This window comes from Macrotis lagotis, chromosome X (assembly GCF_037893015.1).
Source record: "Macrotis lagotis isolate mMagLag1 chromosome X, bilby.v1.9.chrom.fasta, whole genome shotgun sequence".
In the NCBI taxonomy this organism is placed as follows: domain Eukaryota; kingdom Metazoa; phylum Chordata; class Mammalia; order Peramelemorphia; family Peramelidae; genus Macrotis; species Macrotis lagotis.
Genome location: NC_133666.1, coordinates 82,286,146 through 82,304,747, shown reverse-complemented (window position 1 = coordinate 82,304,747; position 18,602 = coordinate 82,286,146). Strand labels below are relative to the sequence as shown.

At 39.9% G+C, this 18,602-nt stretch overlaps 1 protein-coding gene across 1 annotated transcript; it reads left to right on the top strand.

Moving 5' to 3' along the window:
- Positions 1 to 11,468: 11,468 nt before the first annotated feature.
- TEX28 (testis expressed 28) lies at positions 11,469 to 18,358 on the top strand. Its single transcript, XM_074207363.1, has 3 exons — positions 11,469 to 12,181; positions 14,529 to 14,664; positions 17,915 to 18,358. Exons 1-3 carry the CDS (start codon positions 11,469 to 11,471, stop codon positions 18,260 to 18,262), a joined length of 1,197 nt encoding a protein of 398 aa, XP_074063464.1. The 3' UTR covers positions 18,263 to 18,358.
- The last annotated feature ends 244 nt before the right edge of the window (positions 18,359 to 18,602 follow it).

Genomic DNA, 18,602 nt, shown 5'->3' with positions numbered 1-18,602 from the left:
TCACCTCCTTACCCAGAGTTGTAAAAGATACTATCATCCATTTTCCTGCAGTTTCTAAAATTTTGTGAACTTTTATATTTGTCAGTTATCCATTTGGAATTTATTGTGATGAATGGTCTTCCTTTATACTTTTGAATATTGCTGGAGAAAATCATGTAATGATATCAATTACAAATTGATTATATATAATTTCAGCAGGCTCTTCATTGCAACAATTTAATTCAATAAACATTCATGAAATTCCTACAATATCCCAGGAACTGTGCTAAGCACTAGAGCTACAAAGACAAAAAAATCACAATTCTTCTACTCTTCCCTGGTTGACCCTTCCCATAGTGACTATTCCCAATGTTCTCTTCTGTTTTTCAAACTCCTTGCACTACCCTCCCCACTTCCATCTCAGCAGAAGACGTCACCTCTTAGCTCATTGAGAAAACAGAAGCCATCCACCAGGAGCTTCTTCTTTTCTACAGCATACATCAAAAGCCTTATCATTCTTTATTCTTTTTTTTTCCTTTTCTCTAGGCTCTGAGGAAGAGGTGGCCCTTCTCGTTGCCAAGACTAATTCCTCTACTTGTATGCTTGATTACATCTTTTCTCCTCACTAATTTTCTATATTCTACTCACCTTCCATTTCTCCCTACTCATAGACTTTTTCCTCTACTATATTCAATTGCATACAGGTCTCCCTCAAACTTTAAAGACCTTCATGTGACTTTGCCAATTCAATCTAGCTATAAGTTTGACCATGAAATGAAGTTTCCTGACACTCAGTGTACTCTCACTAACTTATCATTGCAATCAGTTCTCCTACCCCACCACTGTCCTGAATAGATCAATTGTTAAATCCAATGACCTGTTAAATCCAATCTACATTCTACTTGACTTTTCTGTAGCTTCTAAGAGTCAACTTCCTAATATTCTCTCCTCCCTGGGCTCCCATGTCACTGCTCTCTCTATGACTCTGTCTGTCTGTCTGTCTTTGTGTCTCTATCTCTATCTCTATATTTCTGTCTCTCTTCTGGATGCTCTTTCTCTCACCTATTCAAAATGGATGTCCCCCAAAGTTCTGTATCCCTTTTCCTTTCTATCTCTATATTTGCTTTTAATAATCTTAACTGCTTCCATGGGTTCATTTATCATCTCTGTACAATAACTCCCAAATCTATATAATTAGCCCTAAATCTCTCTCCACTCCCACTTCTCTGTTGGATATCTCAAACTCAACATGTTCAATATAGAACTCATTATCTTTCTTCAAAAATCACCCTTCTCCAAAATAATCTATTACGGTTGATGACACTGACATCCTTCCAAGTCACCTAAGTTCACAGTTTCAGAATCAACCCTGGCTCATCATTCTCCTTCACACACCATCTAATCAGTTGCCAAATGTGGTCAATGCTCTATACACAATATGTCTTGCATATTTACCCTTCTCTCCACTCACCCTAGTCATCACCCTAGCTCAAGCCCTCATCACTTCTCACTTAAGCTATTGTAAAAGTCTTCTGATTGATCTCCCTGGTTCTAATCTTTCCCCTCTCCAATCCATCCTTCAAACAACTGTTTGAAGTTATTTTTCTAAAGCTGAACCCTTATCATAATGACCAAGCTTGGCCAGTGAGAAGAGCTCAGAAAATGTCCTTCCCTTCTTTCATTAAAGAGCTGGGGTATTATAACCATTTCACATATACTTTCAGACTTGATCAATGGTTTGATAAGTGGGATCCAGGTAATATAATATAGACTTTAAAGAGAAAAACTGGAAACAAGAAAGCCAATTAAGAAACTTGCAACAGTCAAGGTGAAAGATGATAAGAACAGTCAAGGAAACCAAGTTTTATGTAGTATATCTAAAACCAGTTAGATGTTCATATCAGAGCAAATCCTTCTCAAAAAAATATGGCTTAAGGGGGCAGCTAGGTGGCACAGTGGATAGAGCACTGTCCCTGAAGTCAGGAGTACCTGAGTTCAAATCCAGCCTCAGACACTTAATAATTACCTACTGTGTGATCTTGGGCAAGCCACTTAACTCCATTGCCTTGCAAAAAAAATTGGCTTATTTTTGCCATTCTCCAATTGACAAATGGTCAAAGGATATGCAAAGACAATTTACAGAGGGGGAAATCAAAGCTATCCATAGGCATCTGAAAAATTGCTCTAAATCATTACTGATTAGAGAAATACAAATTAAAGCATCTCTGAGGTACCACCTCACACCTATCAGATTGGCCAATATAGACTAGAAGGGACAATTTTCAATGCTGGCAGGGCTGTGGGAAATCTGGAACACTAATACATTGTTGATGGATCTGTGAACTCATCCAACCATTCTGGAGAGCAATCTGGAATTGTGCCCAAAGGGCAATAAAAATGTGCATACCCTTTGATCCAGCAATACTACTGCTGGGTCTAATAACCTGAAATGATGATGAAAAAGGGTAAAAACATCACTTGTACAAAAATATTCATAGCAGCACTGTTTGTGGTGGCAAAGAATTGGAAATTAAGTGAATATCCATCAATTGGGGAATGGCTAAACAAAGGATGGTATATGTACGTTATGGAACACTATTGTTCTATTAGAAACCAAAAGGGATGGAATTTCAGAGAAGCCTGGAAAGGCTGGCATGAACTGATGTTGGGCAAGAATAGCAGAGCCAGTACATTGTATACCCTAACATCAACATGGGGGTGATGATCAACATTAATGGATTTGCTCATTCCATCAATGCAATAATAAGGGACAATTTTAGAGTACCTGTGTTGGAGAATACCTTCTGTATCCACAGAAAGAACTAGGAGTTTAAACAAAGACCAAAGTCTATTACCTTCAATTTTTTTTTAAAAAAGTGTCTTATAAGGGGCGGCTAGGTTGCGCAGTGGATAGAGCACCAGCCCTGGAGTCAGGAGTACCTGAGTTTAAATCTGGCCTCAGACACTTAATAGTTACCTAGCTGTGTGGCCTGGGGCAAGCCACTTAACCCCATTTGCCTTGCAAAAAAAATCCTAAAAAAAAAGTGTCTTATGTACTACATAATTTTGCTATCTCAAATATTTTATTTTCTCCTCAAGGATATTATTTCTCTCTCAACACATTCAATTTCAATTAATGTATAGCATGGAAATAATGTAAAGATTATCAGACTGTCTTCTATTGGGGAGTGGGGGAGGGAAGGGAGGGGGGGAAGTATAAAATTCAAAACCTTACCAAAAATGATAGGTAGAAACTACTATTGTATATAACTGGAAAACAAAAAACAATATTTTAAATGATTTATTTTTTATTAGGTGGCCTTGGTATTTCCTTCTTCCTCTCATTTAGTCTCATTTTACCAGGGACCACCAAGAGGAGCATACAACTTAACTCCTTGCATACAGGGCAGCTGATAAGGAGGGTACTAAAGCCATCTTTTTTTAAAGATTTTATTTATTTTGAGTTCTACAATTTTCCCCTCCCCCCACCCCCCACAGAAGGCAATTTATCAGTCTTTACATTGTTTCCATGGTATACATTGATCCAAATTGAATGTGATGAGAGAGCAATCATATCCTTAAGGAAGAAACATGAAGTATAAGAGATAGCAAGATCAGACAATAAGATATCAGTTTTTTTTCTAAATTAAATTTAATAGTCCTTAGTCTTTGTTTAAATTCCACAGTTATTTCTCTGAATACAGATGGTATTCTCCATCAGAGACAGCCCCAAATTGCTCCTGATTGTTGCACTAATGGAATGAGCATTCCTTCAAGGTTGATCATCACCCCCATGTTGCTATTAGGGTATACAGTGTTTCTCTGGTTCTGCTCATCTCACTCAGCCTCAGTTCATGCAAATCCCTCCAGGCTTCCCTGAAATCCCATCCCTCCTGGTTTCTAATAGAACAACAGTGTTCCATGACATACATATACCACAGTTTGCTAAGCCATTCCCCAATTGAAGGACATTTACTTGATTTCCAATTCTTTGCCACCACAAACAGGGTTGCTATGAATATTTTTTGTACAAGTGATGTTTTTACCCTTTTTCATCATCTCTTCAGGGTATGACCCCAGTATGGTATTGCTGGGTCAAAGGGTATGCTCATTTTTCTTGCCCTTTGGGCGTAGTTCCAAATACCTCTCCAGAAGGGTTGGATGAGTCCACAGCTCCACCAACAGTGTAATAGTGTCCCAGATTTCCCACAACCCTTCCAACAATGATCATTATCCTTTCTGGTCATATCAGCCAATCTGAGAGGTGTGAGGTGGTACCTCAGAGAAGCTTTAATTTGCATTTCTCTAATAATTAAGGATTTAGAGCGTTTTTTCATATGGCTATGGATTGCTTTGATCTGTAAATTGCCTTTTCATATCCTTTGACCATTTGTCAATTGGGGAATGGTAAAGCCACCTTGAGGATACAAAACTACATATATAAATTATATAGGAAGAGCAAAGCACACTAAGCACAAGTCTTTTGAAGAACAGAAATAACAGAAGGGGAGGCCAAGAGACTGGAGTTATGCAGACAGGACTGGATATATGTAATAAAGAACCTGAACCAGGGAGGAGGAGGAAACATTGTTTAGGCTGAGGGGATGGTGGGCTCTGTGAGCCAATATTGGAATCATCTTTAGACTCTTCCAAAAGAAGTGTTTTCCCACTAGAGAATATATGGGGTGTGGCAGATTGTGAGGGGTTCTTCCCCATTATGGTTCCCTCTTCATAAATCCAAGAATAAAGATAGAATGAGTTCTTCAGTAGAGTGGGAAGGAGAGAAATCAGAATCTCCCTATCCTATCTGTCCCTGGTGTCCTCTCTTCCCACTGCCCTCCGGCCTCAACTAGTGCTAATAAGCACCCAGACATGGGAAGCGAGGGGTAAGTGAGGGCTGAAAGGAGAAAGCAAGCTAGAGGCAGATGGAAGACAGAGAAAAGCAAAGCACTGAGAATTCCTCCTTCCCAGGATGATAAGTAAGAACTCTTGTCTGAGGTTACCATGAAAGTGAAGGCCTGCCATAGAGAACTACCATTAGTATACTCCTCTTGAGAATCATTCTAAAGTCTCCCTCCCATGGTGTCACCATGGAAACTAGTTACCAAGGAGACCAGCTAAAAGGTCTATGAATATAGAAATTGCTACCTAGGATTCACTGTAATGAGTGCAGTATAGCAGTTGCCATGGAAACAGAGATAGGTCATCACAGAGACTCTTCCCCCTGGTGTGATATGGCTAAGGAGAAGGTTACCAAGGTAACCAATTGCTGAAAAGACCAATCCATGTCTTCATAATTGCCTCTGCAAAAAAAAACAGGAGGTTGCTTGTCAACAATGAATGGTAAACTAGGCATATTGCTAGGAACATTGACATGTTCCTAATCTCCATAATGGGTCTCCGGTCTCCTGTCTCCTGTCTCCTGGATAGTTTGGTACTGAAAGCATGCCAACTTGTTATAGACCAGCAGGCACTCCACAGAATCTGTTGATAGGGACTTTAGATTGATCTTGGCATCAGTTTCAAAGCCCTACATGTAGAGGAGTTGAAATTCTAGGTGGTGCCTAGAACAGAGAAAATATATGGGGAACCTGTAGCCAAAATCAGCTAAAGGGATATCCCCAGAATCTGACTGAAGGATGAGAACTATTGAAAGAAACATAAAGCTGAAAAGTTCCTCAGTCTTTTGCAAAGGAACTCTCCTGCCCTGGTCACTCATTTTGATGAACAAATCTTCATTCAAGGTCACCATCACCTTGAAGGATGGGAGAATGAGACTTGATTCATGGCTCTCCACAATAATCCTCATGGAATTCTTGAAGAGCTCAGAGAGCATCTGACAGAAGTTAGAGGATATGTAGACTATATGGATAGGTTGTTTGGAGTTGCAGAATTGGATTTCCAAGCAAAGAGCAGGCCATGTAATATATTTTACACTTGAGTGACATATGCCTATGGTCATATCATAGGCATCTTTCGTCACTTTGAAAAAAACTGTGATAATTGTACCAAAGGAAATTATTTCTGTAAGAATGAGTTGAGTTAAATATAAAACAAAATTTCCTGATGTAGCTTGTTAAGTACTAAAACAAATGACCAGAGAAGTTTGTATGATCTATCTTGATAGGAGGAAATTGAATTAGATATAATACAACTTAGAGAGAAAGGGATGGACTAGGTAAGCTTTAGTGATCATTTCTTTATTTGTAGAAGGTTCTTTAATCATAATAAAGATTCATCAAGTGCCTTTATCCTTATATCATCTTTCCCCATGAATGAGAACTGACAAATGTGTGTAATTTATCTTGACAAGTCCTGAATATTGTCTACTGCTTTCCATCTGGATAAACAGTCCACATGTCAATTGAAAACATTAAATCACTGCAGTACATTGTAGGGTTTCAGAGGTTACAGAGATGATTTTTTACTATAAACATTTTTTACTATAAACATTACTATAGGGGCGGCTAGGTGGCGCAGTGGATAAAGCACCAGCCCTGGAGTCAGGAGTACCTGGGTTCAAATCCCGTCTCAGACACTTAATAATTACCTAGCTGTGTGGCCTTGGGCAAGCCACTTAACCCCATTTGCCTTGCAAAAAAAACCCTAAAAACAAAACAAAACAAAAACATTACTATAAACAAACATTTACTTCAAATCCTAATAAAGGTTTTTCAATTACATAATGAAAGAAAAGATAACAAAGATCAGATAGTCATCACTTCCTGTGCAAACCCCCCACCCCAGGATATCAAAATGGCAACCCAAGAACTGGAGTGGTTTACATCACAAAATAAAGTAAATAAATACAATATCTGAAGTTTGGCACTCACTCCTGTGATTTCATTTCTAAACCAATGAGAATGCCTTTTATATAGTTAAATTTACTCATGTATTAGTAGCAAAGTCCTACTACCATAAAGTAATACCTTACTTAAAAATAAAAAGAACTAATATTCTGCCATAATTTCTTGTCCAATTCTGCCATAATTTTCTTGATTTTCTTGTATTACTCTTGGGTTGTTTTTTTTTTTACTAATTTTTCCTCAACCTCTCTTATTTGATTTTTTAAGCTCTTTCAGCAACTCTTTTCGGGCTTGTGACCATTTTACATTTTTCTTTTAGAAATAGACATTTTGACTTCACTGCCTTCTGAGTTTAAATTCAGATCTTCTTCTTCAGTGGCTTATTTCCTGGCTGTTAACTATTTTCCAAGATGTGGGGGCTAATGTCACAGGTTTCAGGTTTTCTGAGGTCTCTCTGGGCCCCTAATCCTGAGTACTTCTCTCTGCCACTGAGTTATAACCAGGGCACCCAGCAAACTGTAACCACAAATCTTCTTACTCCCTACTTTCCTTCACACAGCCCCTTTGCCCTGGAACCAAAATCAAGCTGTGAGTGCCCACAGCTTGCAGGGTCCCCACCCCTCTGGGATCACATTCACCAGCATCCTTCTCATCCACAACCACGGTCTTCTATAGCTACATGTCTGGTCAGCACACCTAGGACCCACTGAGTCCAGTGGCAGACAGCAGATGGCCCTATAATTTTCACTGATCAGTCCCCTGACCCCCCACATTGGACATGGGGTGAAAGCTCCTGAAGCTAAGGCTGTGGTCTCCGTAGCTGCTCCCAGGGATTGCTGTTTGTTGATTTGGCAGTATCTGCCCCAAAGTATCTGCACTTTCATCAGACTAGACCTTCATCCTAAAGATCAAGTCTTTCCTAACACCCTTTCAAGTTGTCTTAGACTGGAAAAATGCTTTTCCTCAACTTTTAAATTATTTCTGCCGAACTAAAGTTCACCTTGAGACAATATTTTAAATTATGGGGAAATTTCGGAAAGCCTGTCTTAGTCTGCCATCTTCCCAGAATCCCCTACTATGGCTACTTCTAAATTAATCTTCCTAAATCACAGATATAGACATGGATTTCCTCTTTTAAAAACAGGAGTATGTAAAATTAGCTTTATAACTGGCACTCCAAAAGCACACAACACACTTTTCGGTTTAATCTTCATTACTAACATTTTCTTCATCACTTTCTTAAATCTAGACAACAAACAAAACAATGCCAAGCCCTGAATATTAACCACTGTCCAAGGAACCAATACTAACACCAAAAATTTAACCCTTGCTTTTTGTGAGTCAGTCATGCATTAACTCCAGCATACCCCTGTCGCAGTCAATGTAGACTATTCATTGTTCCTTGAATACCAAATGTTAGAATCCAAGAATGAGAAGGGATCTCAGAAGCCAATACATTCAACCTGTACCTAATAAAGAATCCTCTATACAATATCCTTAACAAACAATCCCCCTGCCTCTGCTTGAAGATCTACAGGGATAGAGCTCCCTCAATCCCCTACAATCACATCCTCAGGCAAGCCTGGAGCATTTTGCATGTGGCTGGGTATTTCAAAGGATATATGACCCTGGATTGGTGGGACTTATGATTAAGAAAGAAAATAATGAGAAAGAGATGAAACTCAGTAAAGGATGGAGTTGATGCCAGAGGTTTTTGGAGGAAAGACAAGAGACTCTTGTAGAGTAACACAGAAAAAGAAACTGCATACATGTAAAGAAATCCAACTTCTCAACATGCACCTGATTTCTAGCTTGCATCCCTAGAAAGTGCCAAAGTGGACTGCTTTGATTTAAAGGGGGGATCAATATCTGTAAGGACTGATGCAAATTGTTTCAGTGAATCCTAAGAGTGTATGTACAATTGAACTTCAGAGATTGAACCAACACTTGGTATATGACCCTCATGCATCCAGCATCATCACAGCTTAGCAGAAACAAAAGCCATTTCCAAGAATGCCTAAGGGCTCAGCCACAGCTGATTCCTGATCTTCTCAAGTGTGGGCCATAGCAGCAAAGCAAGGGAATAGATCTGCCATTGCTGATCCATAGGCACAATCCCAGAGACACCCAGGAAAAAGAAGGAATAATGCACAAACCTATTTTCCATAGTGATGTAGTCATTCAATCATGTCCAACTCCATGTCGATAGAGTCATGGAAGCAACAAACATTAACGTGGACAGACTTCAGAAGATAGTGAAGGATAGAAGAGCTGGGTGAATCCACAGTTGGACTGAACAACTGAACAACAACAAAATTTTGTAGAGCTTCTGTTATGAGATATGGTTCACATTATATCGCAACAAGGATGAGCACGGATCCAAAAAAAGGTAAAGGTACCTCTCAAGTGCCATACCCACAAAAATCTTAAAGATTTAAGAATTTTTCTGGGACTTGGTGATTATTAGCACAAGTTTGTTTGGAACTATGCTGCTATTACAAAACCATTCTAAGAGGTCTACCAACAAACCACAGCTTCAGTTCAGAAGCTGTGGTAGAAACAAAAGACAGTGTGCTAGCATGTGTTGTCAAGACTTCCACAAAAAGACAGAGTTCTATGAGAAACCTTAGCATTCAAGGGACCCCCAAGTAAACTGGCTAATGGAAAGCTAACTCATACAAAGCTGCTGAGAGACCTAGAAATGTGACTTTTGCAAAATAGCCCCATAAAAAGGAAGGGGTCCCATGAAGAACATTCATCACAAGCACCTATTCCTCATTGGACAGTTAGTTAGACTTTCTAATGAGCAGGTAGAGAGAACTAATGTATACTCAACTCAGCAAATGCTAAGCAAAAGAGAGCATTCACTTGTACAGAGACTTACTGATATTGAGAGTAATAATTCAAGTAAAGAGGAGACTATGTATGAATGAGAACTGACAAATGTGTGTAATTTATCTTGACAAGTCCTGAATATTGTCTACTGTTTTCCATCTGGATAAACAAAACAGTCCACATGTCAATTAAAAACATTAAATCACTGCAGTACATTATAGAGTTTCAGAGGTTACAAAGATGATTTTTTACTATAAACATTACTATAAACAAACATTTACTTCAAATCATAACAAAGGTTTTTCAATTATATAACAAAAGAAAAGAGAACAATGATCAGATAGTCATCACTTCCTGTGAAAAACCCCCCTAGGATATCAAAATGGCAACCCAAGAACTAGAGTGGTTTACATCGCAAAATAAAGTAAATAAATACAATATCTGAAGTTTGGCACTCACTTCTGTGATTTCATTTCATTTCACATGGGGTGAAAGTTCCTGAAGCTAAGGCTGTGTAATTTATTTATGTTATATTTATATTATAGCAATGTCAGATAATTGTTTTGTGTATTCACTAATGCTTTTTAATTAAGTTGTATTTTTATTCAAGCCTATTGGTAATTAATGTTAATGTTCCAACTAACTAGCTTTGTTTTGTTGTATTGCTCTATACTATGGATATGCATGTATTCTTGACCTGTATATGGGCTAGGTCCTGTGCGTAAGATTTCACTGTAGTACTGTCAGGTGGTGCTCAGTAAAGTATCATATCTGTTGTATGGACTGCTAATGCACATTTATTTTCTTTTGTTTGGTTACCAGGAGTGCCAGGAAAATTGCCCTTGTTATTGTTGTTGCTGTTGTAGGTTTTTTATGTTTTTGCAAGGCAAACGGGGTTAAGTGGCTTGTCCAAATCCACACAGTTAGGTAATTATTAAGTGTCTGAAGCCACATTTGAACTCAGGTACTCCTGACTCCAGGGCCAGTGCTCTATCCACTGTGCCACCTAGCCGCCCCCACCCTTGTTTTAAAGTGCTCATATTTGTGTTTATGCTACATAGTTGCAAGTTTCAAGCTTATACCAGCTGATTTTTGCAAGGGACAACAAAACATTTCAGCCCAGGGGAGGAATGCAACCTAGCCTAGTGTTTTCCATGCTGCTATTATATGTGGAAGGTCACCAAAGAGAATGTTAACTGAGATATGACAATGATTATCTGTATCAGGGCAGCAGCTAGGTGGCATAGTGAATAGAGCACCGGGCCTGGAGTCAGGAGTACCTGAGTTCAAATCCGTCCTCAGACAATAGTTGCCTAGCTGTGTGACCTTGGGCAAGTCACTTAAGCTCATTGCCTTAAATAAATAAAAATAAATGATTTTTTTTAAAAAGAGTGAATAAAGCAACAGTTTTCCTTCTGAACTAGACTTCGACTCCTATAATACCAATATTTGAAGGGATAAATAGGTATAATTTTAGCCCAATATCCCATTTTGAGTTAGTCAAAGGAAATACTGAGCTAAAATTATATCTATCTGTTCCCTCAGATATTGGTAGGGTAGGGATCTAAATCTGATTCAGAAGGAAAGCTGTTAATCTATCATTCTTAAGGGAAGAAGCTAGCCTTTAGCTTACACTCACCAGTTTAGCTCTTTTTCATCAAGTTAAATGATTTTCCCAGGATCACATAGTTAGTGATTATCTGAAGTAGAAATTGAACTTAGATCTTCTCAAGTCCAGGCCCAAATACTACCAAATTGCTGAAATATCACTGAGTCTCCCCATATGCACTGGTCACAGTATTCCCAACTTCATGATTTCTGTTCTTCTAATGCAGGCAAAAAAAAATAATGAAGAATCAAAGTTCCCCATACCTTCACAGTTGTCCCACCAACCAAGACAGATCCATTTCCATCAATGATAAAGGCTCCAATGGCAACCCCAGCAAATCAACCAATGAGAATAGCCGAAACCATCAGAATAACGTCAAACATCGTATCCTGTACTTGTCAGAGCAGCTGAAATTGGAGAAAACTATCCGCGATGAGAACACAGTGGGCTATCTCAAACTAGTGTCAAAAGCTGACCGGCACCAGGCTGCTCAAGTTAGACAAGCATTCGAAAAGATGAACCAGCGCTCTTCTGCCACTATTGCCCACATAGAACGCAAACTCCGACGGTATTTCCAACAGCTCCAGGAAATCGAACAAAGTAATAGGGCCAAATACTCATCACTGAAGGAGGAGAAGGTCAACAAGAACCAGGAGCCTGCTAACAAGGACATCTTCGTGGAGAATTCAAAACTCAGAGGAGAGAGCTCTCAATTCAAAAATTCACTGGATTCCATAGAGGAAGATGTGCTAGCTGGTGCCCCACAGGAAAAGTCCTCAAAGAAAGACAGTATGACCCGGGGACAGAAACTGCTTTTCCTGAAGATCAAGGAAGAGCTGAGGAATATAAAAGAATCCCATAGCAGACTTGAACTGTCTTATCAAGCCCTGAAGGAGAAGAACCTGAGTAACCTGCAGCTGATTATCAAGTCTCTTCAGGAGGAGAAATATAGGTAAGACCAGGTCCTTTGCCTTCACCTGCTCATGACTTTAGCAAAAAGGTCCATCAACCAGCCAGACACAATCTCATGAAATGTCAGAGCTTGTAGGGACCCCAAGATATGACTTTGAAACCCAAGATCTCAGCTCAAGAAGGCAATTTGAAAGTTACCAAGTCCAACCCCCTTATCCGACATATGGGGAAGCTGAGTCCCAGAGGGATGCAATGTTGAAGTCCTGAAAAGCCCAGAAACTAGTCTCAAACTAGTCAGTGACAAATTCAGAACAAGGAGTCAGGGTTCTTGGCTTCCAGTGGAAAGCCTTTTGCTGCCTTCCCAGACTGCTAAGATTTTTCTCCTACAAGCTTTGAAATATATTAAAGGATATATGTGCCTACTTCATAGGCAAACTACAGACTGCTAAACCTGGGAAGTATCTAGGTTAAAATTCTTTCTTTCTTTTTGTAATGTGCATCCAATAGCAGCAGAACCATAACAAAGATTGCTTGTGCCTAGGACAAGGGTACCATAAATTCTTCCTTGGGCAAACTGTCCTAGGGATAGGAAGAAATAGAGGAGTTTAATTTAGAATAGGAATAATAATAGCTAGCATTTATATTGCATTTTAAGACTTGCAAAGCACTTTGTGAATATTTCATTTCATTCTCACAACAACCCTGGGAGGTAGATATTATATCCCCATTTTACAAGTAAAGAAACTGAGGGGGGCAGCTAGGTGACGCAGTGGATAGAGCACCAGCCCTGGAGTCAGGAGTACCTGGGTTGAAATCTGGTCTCAGACACTTAATAATTACCTAGCTGTGTGGCCTTGGGCAAGCCACTTAGCCCCATTTGCCTTGCAAAACCCTAAAAAAAAAGAAAAGAAACTGAGGAAAACAGGTTCAATGAAGTCATGTGACTTACCCAAGGTCACACAGCTAGTGTCTGGGGCTGGGTTTGAACACAGGTTCAGGCCCAGTGCTTTATCTGCTGAACAACCTACCTACCATCTGGTAACTTCCTTTTTAACTAATTAGACTGTCTAACCAGATGCTAAACTAATCTCTGGATGTGACAGGACTGCATAAGCTAAATTCAGTGTGCTGGGGAAAAACTCTGTTCATCTCACCCTAGTTTCACTTGTGAAGTACAACAGGCAACTGATGCCCCAGGATGATTTGAAAATTGGTTCTCTGCCCTGCCTGAACCAAAAAATCCATCATTATAGTCACTTTTCCAGGTTAGACAACAAAATAGATTTGCTTCAGTTGGGGAGATATGAAAAATCAGTCAATCAATGTCTTTGTTGAGAACCCTTCTCTAATGAAAAGATACCTGAGCTTGGAGTCAGAAGACCAAGGTTAAACTCTTGGAATTTCCACTTACTAACTGTGACCATGAGCCACTCACTTCCCTCTCTGGGCCTCCATTTCCTCCTCTGTATTAAAAAAAAAGGAGTGATAGTCTCTAAATCTCTTTACAGACTTAAATCCTCTGATCTCAAATTCTTAGTTCTATCATAAGTACTGGAGATCTTTAGTTCTTGCCTTCAATGAGCTAATGAAGTGGTTGGAGAGAGAGCTAAGAATTAAGCTTTGTAAAAAAACATGAGCAAAGTGTTTATTGAATCTACAACAAGGAATCTAGAAAACTGAATAGAATTGAATGCTCATATGGGTGCTTTAGACTCCAATGGGAGTTGGATTTCAGGGATGACAGATCAGGGGGGAACTGTAATATTCAAAGGAGAAGGTGTTTCAGAAAGGATGGGGGATAAGCTGCATCTTCAAAGCTGGTCATGTGATCAATAGGAGTGAGGATTCCAGGTGAGGGAAGGTCTGAACATAGGTTCCATGATTTTCCCCTTCCATCTTGGGTATAAGACAGCCTGACCTCTGATTTATGGTGCCCCAAAACTAGAATAAGTATCAAGGTTTCATGAAATTAACAGGTCACTAGTTCTCTGACTCTAAGTCTCTAAATTTTATTTTATTAAAAATGGGAAAAATTATTTTCCCACTGGTGCAGTGGGGGCCGGGAGGAAATGCTGTATTTGAAATTTAGGGAGTTAGATTCAAATTTTGGTTCTACTACTTTTGTGCCTTTGGATAAGTTCATTAACATCTCTGTGACTTGTTTCTTTCTGTGTAAAATAAGTGGCTTAGACTGGATAACCTTGAAGGCCCTTTCTAGCTTTAAAACTCTTCTCTGTATTGTATAACTGACCTTGGTCTCGGGAGACATTTTCAAAGGAGTTTAAAAGGAAAGAAGGGAGGGGAAAGAGAATCCCAAGCATTTTTCAGGCCCCAGAAAAGTGAACACTGTTTCCTGATGTGTGTTAACTTTCTTTTTCACATGTAAGGCAAAGAATGATTGAGGAACAGATCAATGACCACAAGCAGGGATACCTGGGTGAGATTTCCCATACCAAACTGAACTTGTCCTGCACTGAAGAGAAGATGGTCTATCTGTCCTATGAGAGAGCCAAGGAGATATGGGTGAGAACTTTGGGGCATGATAGGATGTAGGGAGAGAGGGATGCTGGAGAGAAATACATGCCATAGTATTCATTTCTAGGAGAAGTGAATATACAGTGACCAAATACAGATTGAGTACCCAAGCCAGACATTGTTCTAATGCAGCGGTTCTAAAGCCAACCCCAATATTCTAATATTCCAAAAGGTCTGGAACCCTCCCCCCTGGCCCTGGGAGTGAGTCACCACTCCACTGATACAAGTAGCAATATTGCTTTCCAGAATGATTCCCATCCACTCTCCCCAGGGAACCATGCCAAGGCCCTCCAGTCCCACTGATATTGGAAGAAAGTCAGTTTTTATTTCTGAGCTGGCAATGTCTCAACCTTTGGTATTCTTACTCTTTTCCATTAGACCCATACTAGTTTAATGGATCAGAATCCTCTATTACTGTGATAGGCATTGCAGGCTAGGTATGCACTTGGTAGTTCTACAGAAAAGTGGTGATTAGTTAATTAATTTACCAGTTGGGGAATGTAGGGCATAACTGGGGCATCAGGTGGCCAGTCAAGTAAAATGGCTACCTCAGAGGATATTGAGTACATTTACCGGTTTCCTCAAATATCACATTACCCCTACTTATCATCAGGGGGCGCTTACCTAAGAAACTGGCTTCTCCCTGCATAATAGCTCTGGAGGCCTAAACTCTGGACCAATTCGATATAGGTCTAAAAGTTTGTGAAAAGATAGAGTCAGAGAGAGAGAAACAGAGATAGACAGACACACATACACACATGCACATGCACACACAAAATGTGTATAGAGAGAGAAATAGACAGAAAGAGAGAGAGAACAGGGGAAGAGAAAAGAGGGGGAAGGAAGAGGAAAAAAAGAGGGGGAGAGACACAGAGAGAGAGAGAGAGAGGAAAAGACAGAAAGAGGGGGGGAGAGAGGAGGAAAGAAGAGAGACTGACAGAGAAGTTGAAAAGAATATCTCTCTTTCACATATACAAATGATGAAAAATTGGATTTGCTCTCTCTGACTGTTCCCAGCCTGCCTTTGAGTAATCCCCTTCAGTCCTGCTGCCTCTCTGCATTTCATATCATTTCGCAGTCCATCTATACTGCAACCACACATTCTTTTATTGTATGAAGAACACGAATGAGATGCTTGTTAAGAGTTACTCTGTGGGGTGGCTAGGTAGTGCAGTGGATAGAGCACTGGCCCTGGAGTCAGGAGTACCTGAGTTCAAATCCGGCCTCAGACACTCAATAATCACCTACCTGTGTGACCTTGGGCAAGCCACTTAACCCCATTGCCTTGCAAAAACTAGAGTTATTCTGTGAAGTGGTCAGCTCAAGTACTTTTCCCACCCATTCTCCTGCCCTTTTCCCAAAATGGCAAACTTCAAAACTTCCTTCTTGGGATGGGGTGTGGAGGTTGTGAAAGGATTATATACAGGACTTATGGGTCTAGCATCTCTTTTCAAGGGTCATTGCCCTTAATCAGTCCAGTCCAGAAAAAGAAATCCTGTAAGGGAGGGGCTCTGTCCATCTGCCCATCAGTTGATGGGGCTTTTACAACACTACCCAGGCTGGTACCCCAGAGCCTGGCTCTGCTCTGGATCTAACTCATCTTCACATCTTCCCTCTGGGGCTGGGCCTAGATCACTATCTACTGAGGCATTTTGGGCCTCAGAACATCATTCTGAACACAGAGGCTGATTGCCTTCTGTGACTAATACTGCAGACAGAGTCCACAGCTCTGTCTTTTTCCTTCTCCCTAAACTCATAGCCAAAAGTCTTTTCAAGGGCAGAGGAAATGGGGACTTGAGAAGTGCTAGATACCTGAGGACACATTCAACTTCCTTGTACTTCTGGCCTCCCCCTTGTCACCAATCACCTTCCTTTCAGCACTTCAATGAGGGTATTTAGGAATACTGGTTATACTCACAAGGCCAAGGACCTTGAGCCTGTATAATCAGTTTAGTTTCAGACTGTTCCAAGCCCACAGAATGAATTCCTACTCCCTGCTGTTCTCATATAGACCTTTAATTTTACCCATGTAGGAAATTCTTAGTGTAGAAAGATTCCTTTTAAAAATATAGCTCCATAAAGGATAAATATGTACATAAATATTTATTATGGCTCTTTTTGTGGTGGCAAAAAAATAGAAATTGGGAAATAGCTAAAGAAAATGTGGTATATGATTGTGATGGAATTGTTCTCCTGGTTAACAATATAATTAAGAGAATAATTAATACAATGACAATAATATTATAAAGAAAACCAACTGTGAACAACTTAGCTACTCTGCTCAAAACCATTATCTACCACAGCTCCAAAGGGTTGATAATAAAAATGCTATCCCACTGCTATAAAAACTGTTCATGAATTCTGAGTACAAGAATGAAGCAAATTTTTCCTCTATTTTTCTTGCTTTTTTCAGAACATGACTAATACAGAAATATGTTTTGCATGACTGTATATGTATAATGGGAATCATATTTCTTGCTTTCTCAATGAGTGGAGGAGGGTTAGAGGGGAAGGAGAATTTAGAACTGAAAATAAAAATTAAATTAAAAAAAGACAACTGTCGAGTTCCATCTACAACCTACAATCTTTGATAATCACTAAGAATGTTGAAAGGAGAAGGGATTTTTTTAAGTCACATAATCAATAGTGAGAGACAGATCTTGAATTGCAAAGCTGGCCCTCTGTTCCCTCCACCCCTATGCTCACAAGGATGAGAAAAAGAGTTGGGTCCCAACAGCTTTGACATCACTACTGGAAGCACCACCCAAGGCTGATGATCTAGGCAGGGGGCAGGGAGCGAAGACCCATTATAGTTATCATTTCTCTTGCACTTCTCTGCATTCCCTCTGGTCTCTTCCCTTTTAAAATGAAAATGTTCAATTCAATTTGATTCTCCAACTAATGTTCATCTTTTTACTTCCTTCATTTCCCAGTGACCCCCCCGACCACCAACAGAATCCTTCTTTGTAGCCAGGTACAATTAAGCAAAACAAATGAACATATTGGCCACATCTAGCAGTGTATGTCTCACTCTGTGCCTCTTGTCTACCACCTCCTAACCTAGAGGCAACAGGCATATTTCCCTATAAGTGAGTAACTATAAGGATACTCCAAGTGTTCACTGAGAACTGTCTAAGAGTTCAATAGCATGTATATATATATATATATATATATATATATATATATATATATATATATAACTGACATGTGTGTATGTGTTTACTTTTGACATCTTCAGGAAGTGATGGGGACCTTCCAAAAACGAATTTCCAAGCTAGAGATCCAGCAGCAAGCAGTCCAACTCGAAATTGCAAAGACTAGAAGCTACCTCCAAATTTTCCTAGCCAAGTTCATGAACTTGCTCCTCACTTTGACCAACATTATCCTTGTCTGTGTGTCCACCATCTGCACCTGCCCTTTGCCTTTCTTTAAGTGCCGATACCGTACTGGGATCATCCTCTTCCTCATGGGGCTGGGGGTATTCACCTGGCAGAAATGGTACTCTATCCCATACATGTATTGGCATGAATGGATCTTTTCCAGATTAAAGTCATTTTACAGAGACTCCAGACCTCTGCCACGTTAGACTTAAAGGATCAGGACAGTTTGGGCATGCCTGCTGGTGTTTCCTTCATTTTATGTATCCAAGGCTCCCAGCTGGACTGTTCCCTTAAAAACTCAATCTCCTCCTCCCCGCCTATTATTTCTGCTCATGCTATCTGACCCCTTTCTCCAAAAAGGGTGAGTCCAAGAACAGATGGGGTTTTACACTGTCTGCTTTTCTGAGTGTTTGAACATTAAAAGCTGAGAAGTAAGAAATCTGTCTCCTTCATGTTCTCCGGCACCACCTCTTTGGGTCCATCTTTGCCCTCTGTTCCACCTCTGACCTTGGTTGCCCAGAAAGAGAGGAATAGGGTCTCTCAAAC

Excerpts from the sequence above, each read along its gene's own strand:
- TEX28 (XM_074207363.1), top strand. The coding sequence starts at position 11,469 with ATGAAGAATCAAAGTTCCCCATACCTTCACAGTTGTCCCACCAACCAA. Across the intron at positions 12,182-14,528 it reads CTTCAGGAGGAGAAATATAG|GCAAAGAATGATTGAGGAAC; the intron begins GTAAGACCAGGT and ends TTCACATGTAAG. Across the intron at positions 14,665-17,914 it reads AGAGAGCCAAGGAGATATGG|GAAGTGATGGGGACCTTCCA; the intron begins GTGAGAACTTTG and ends TGACATCTTCAG.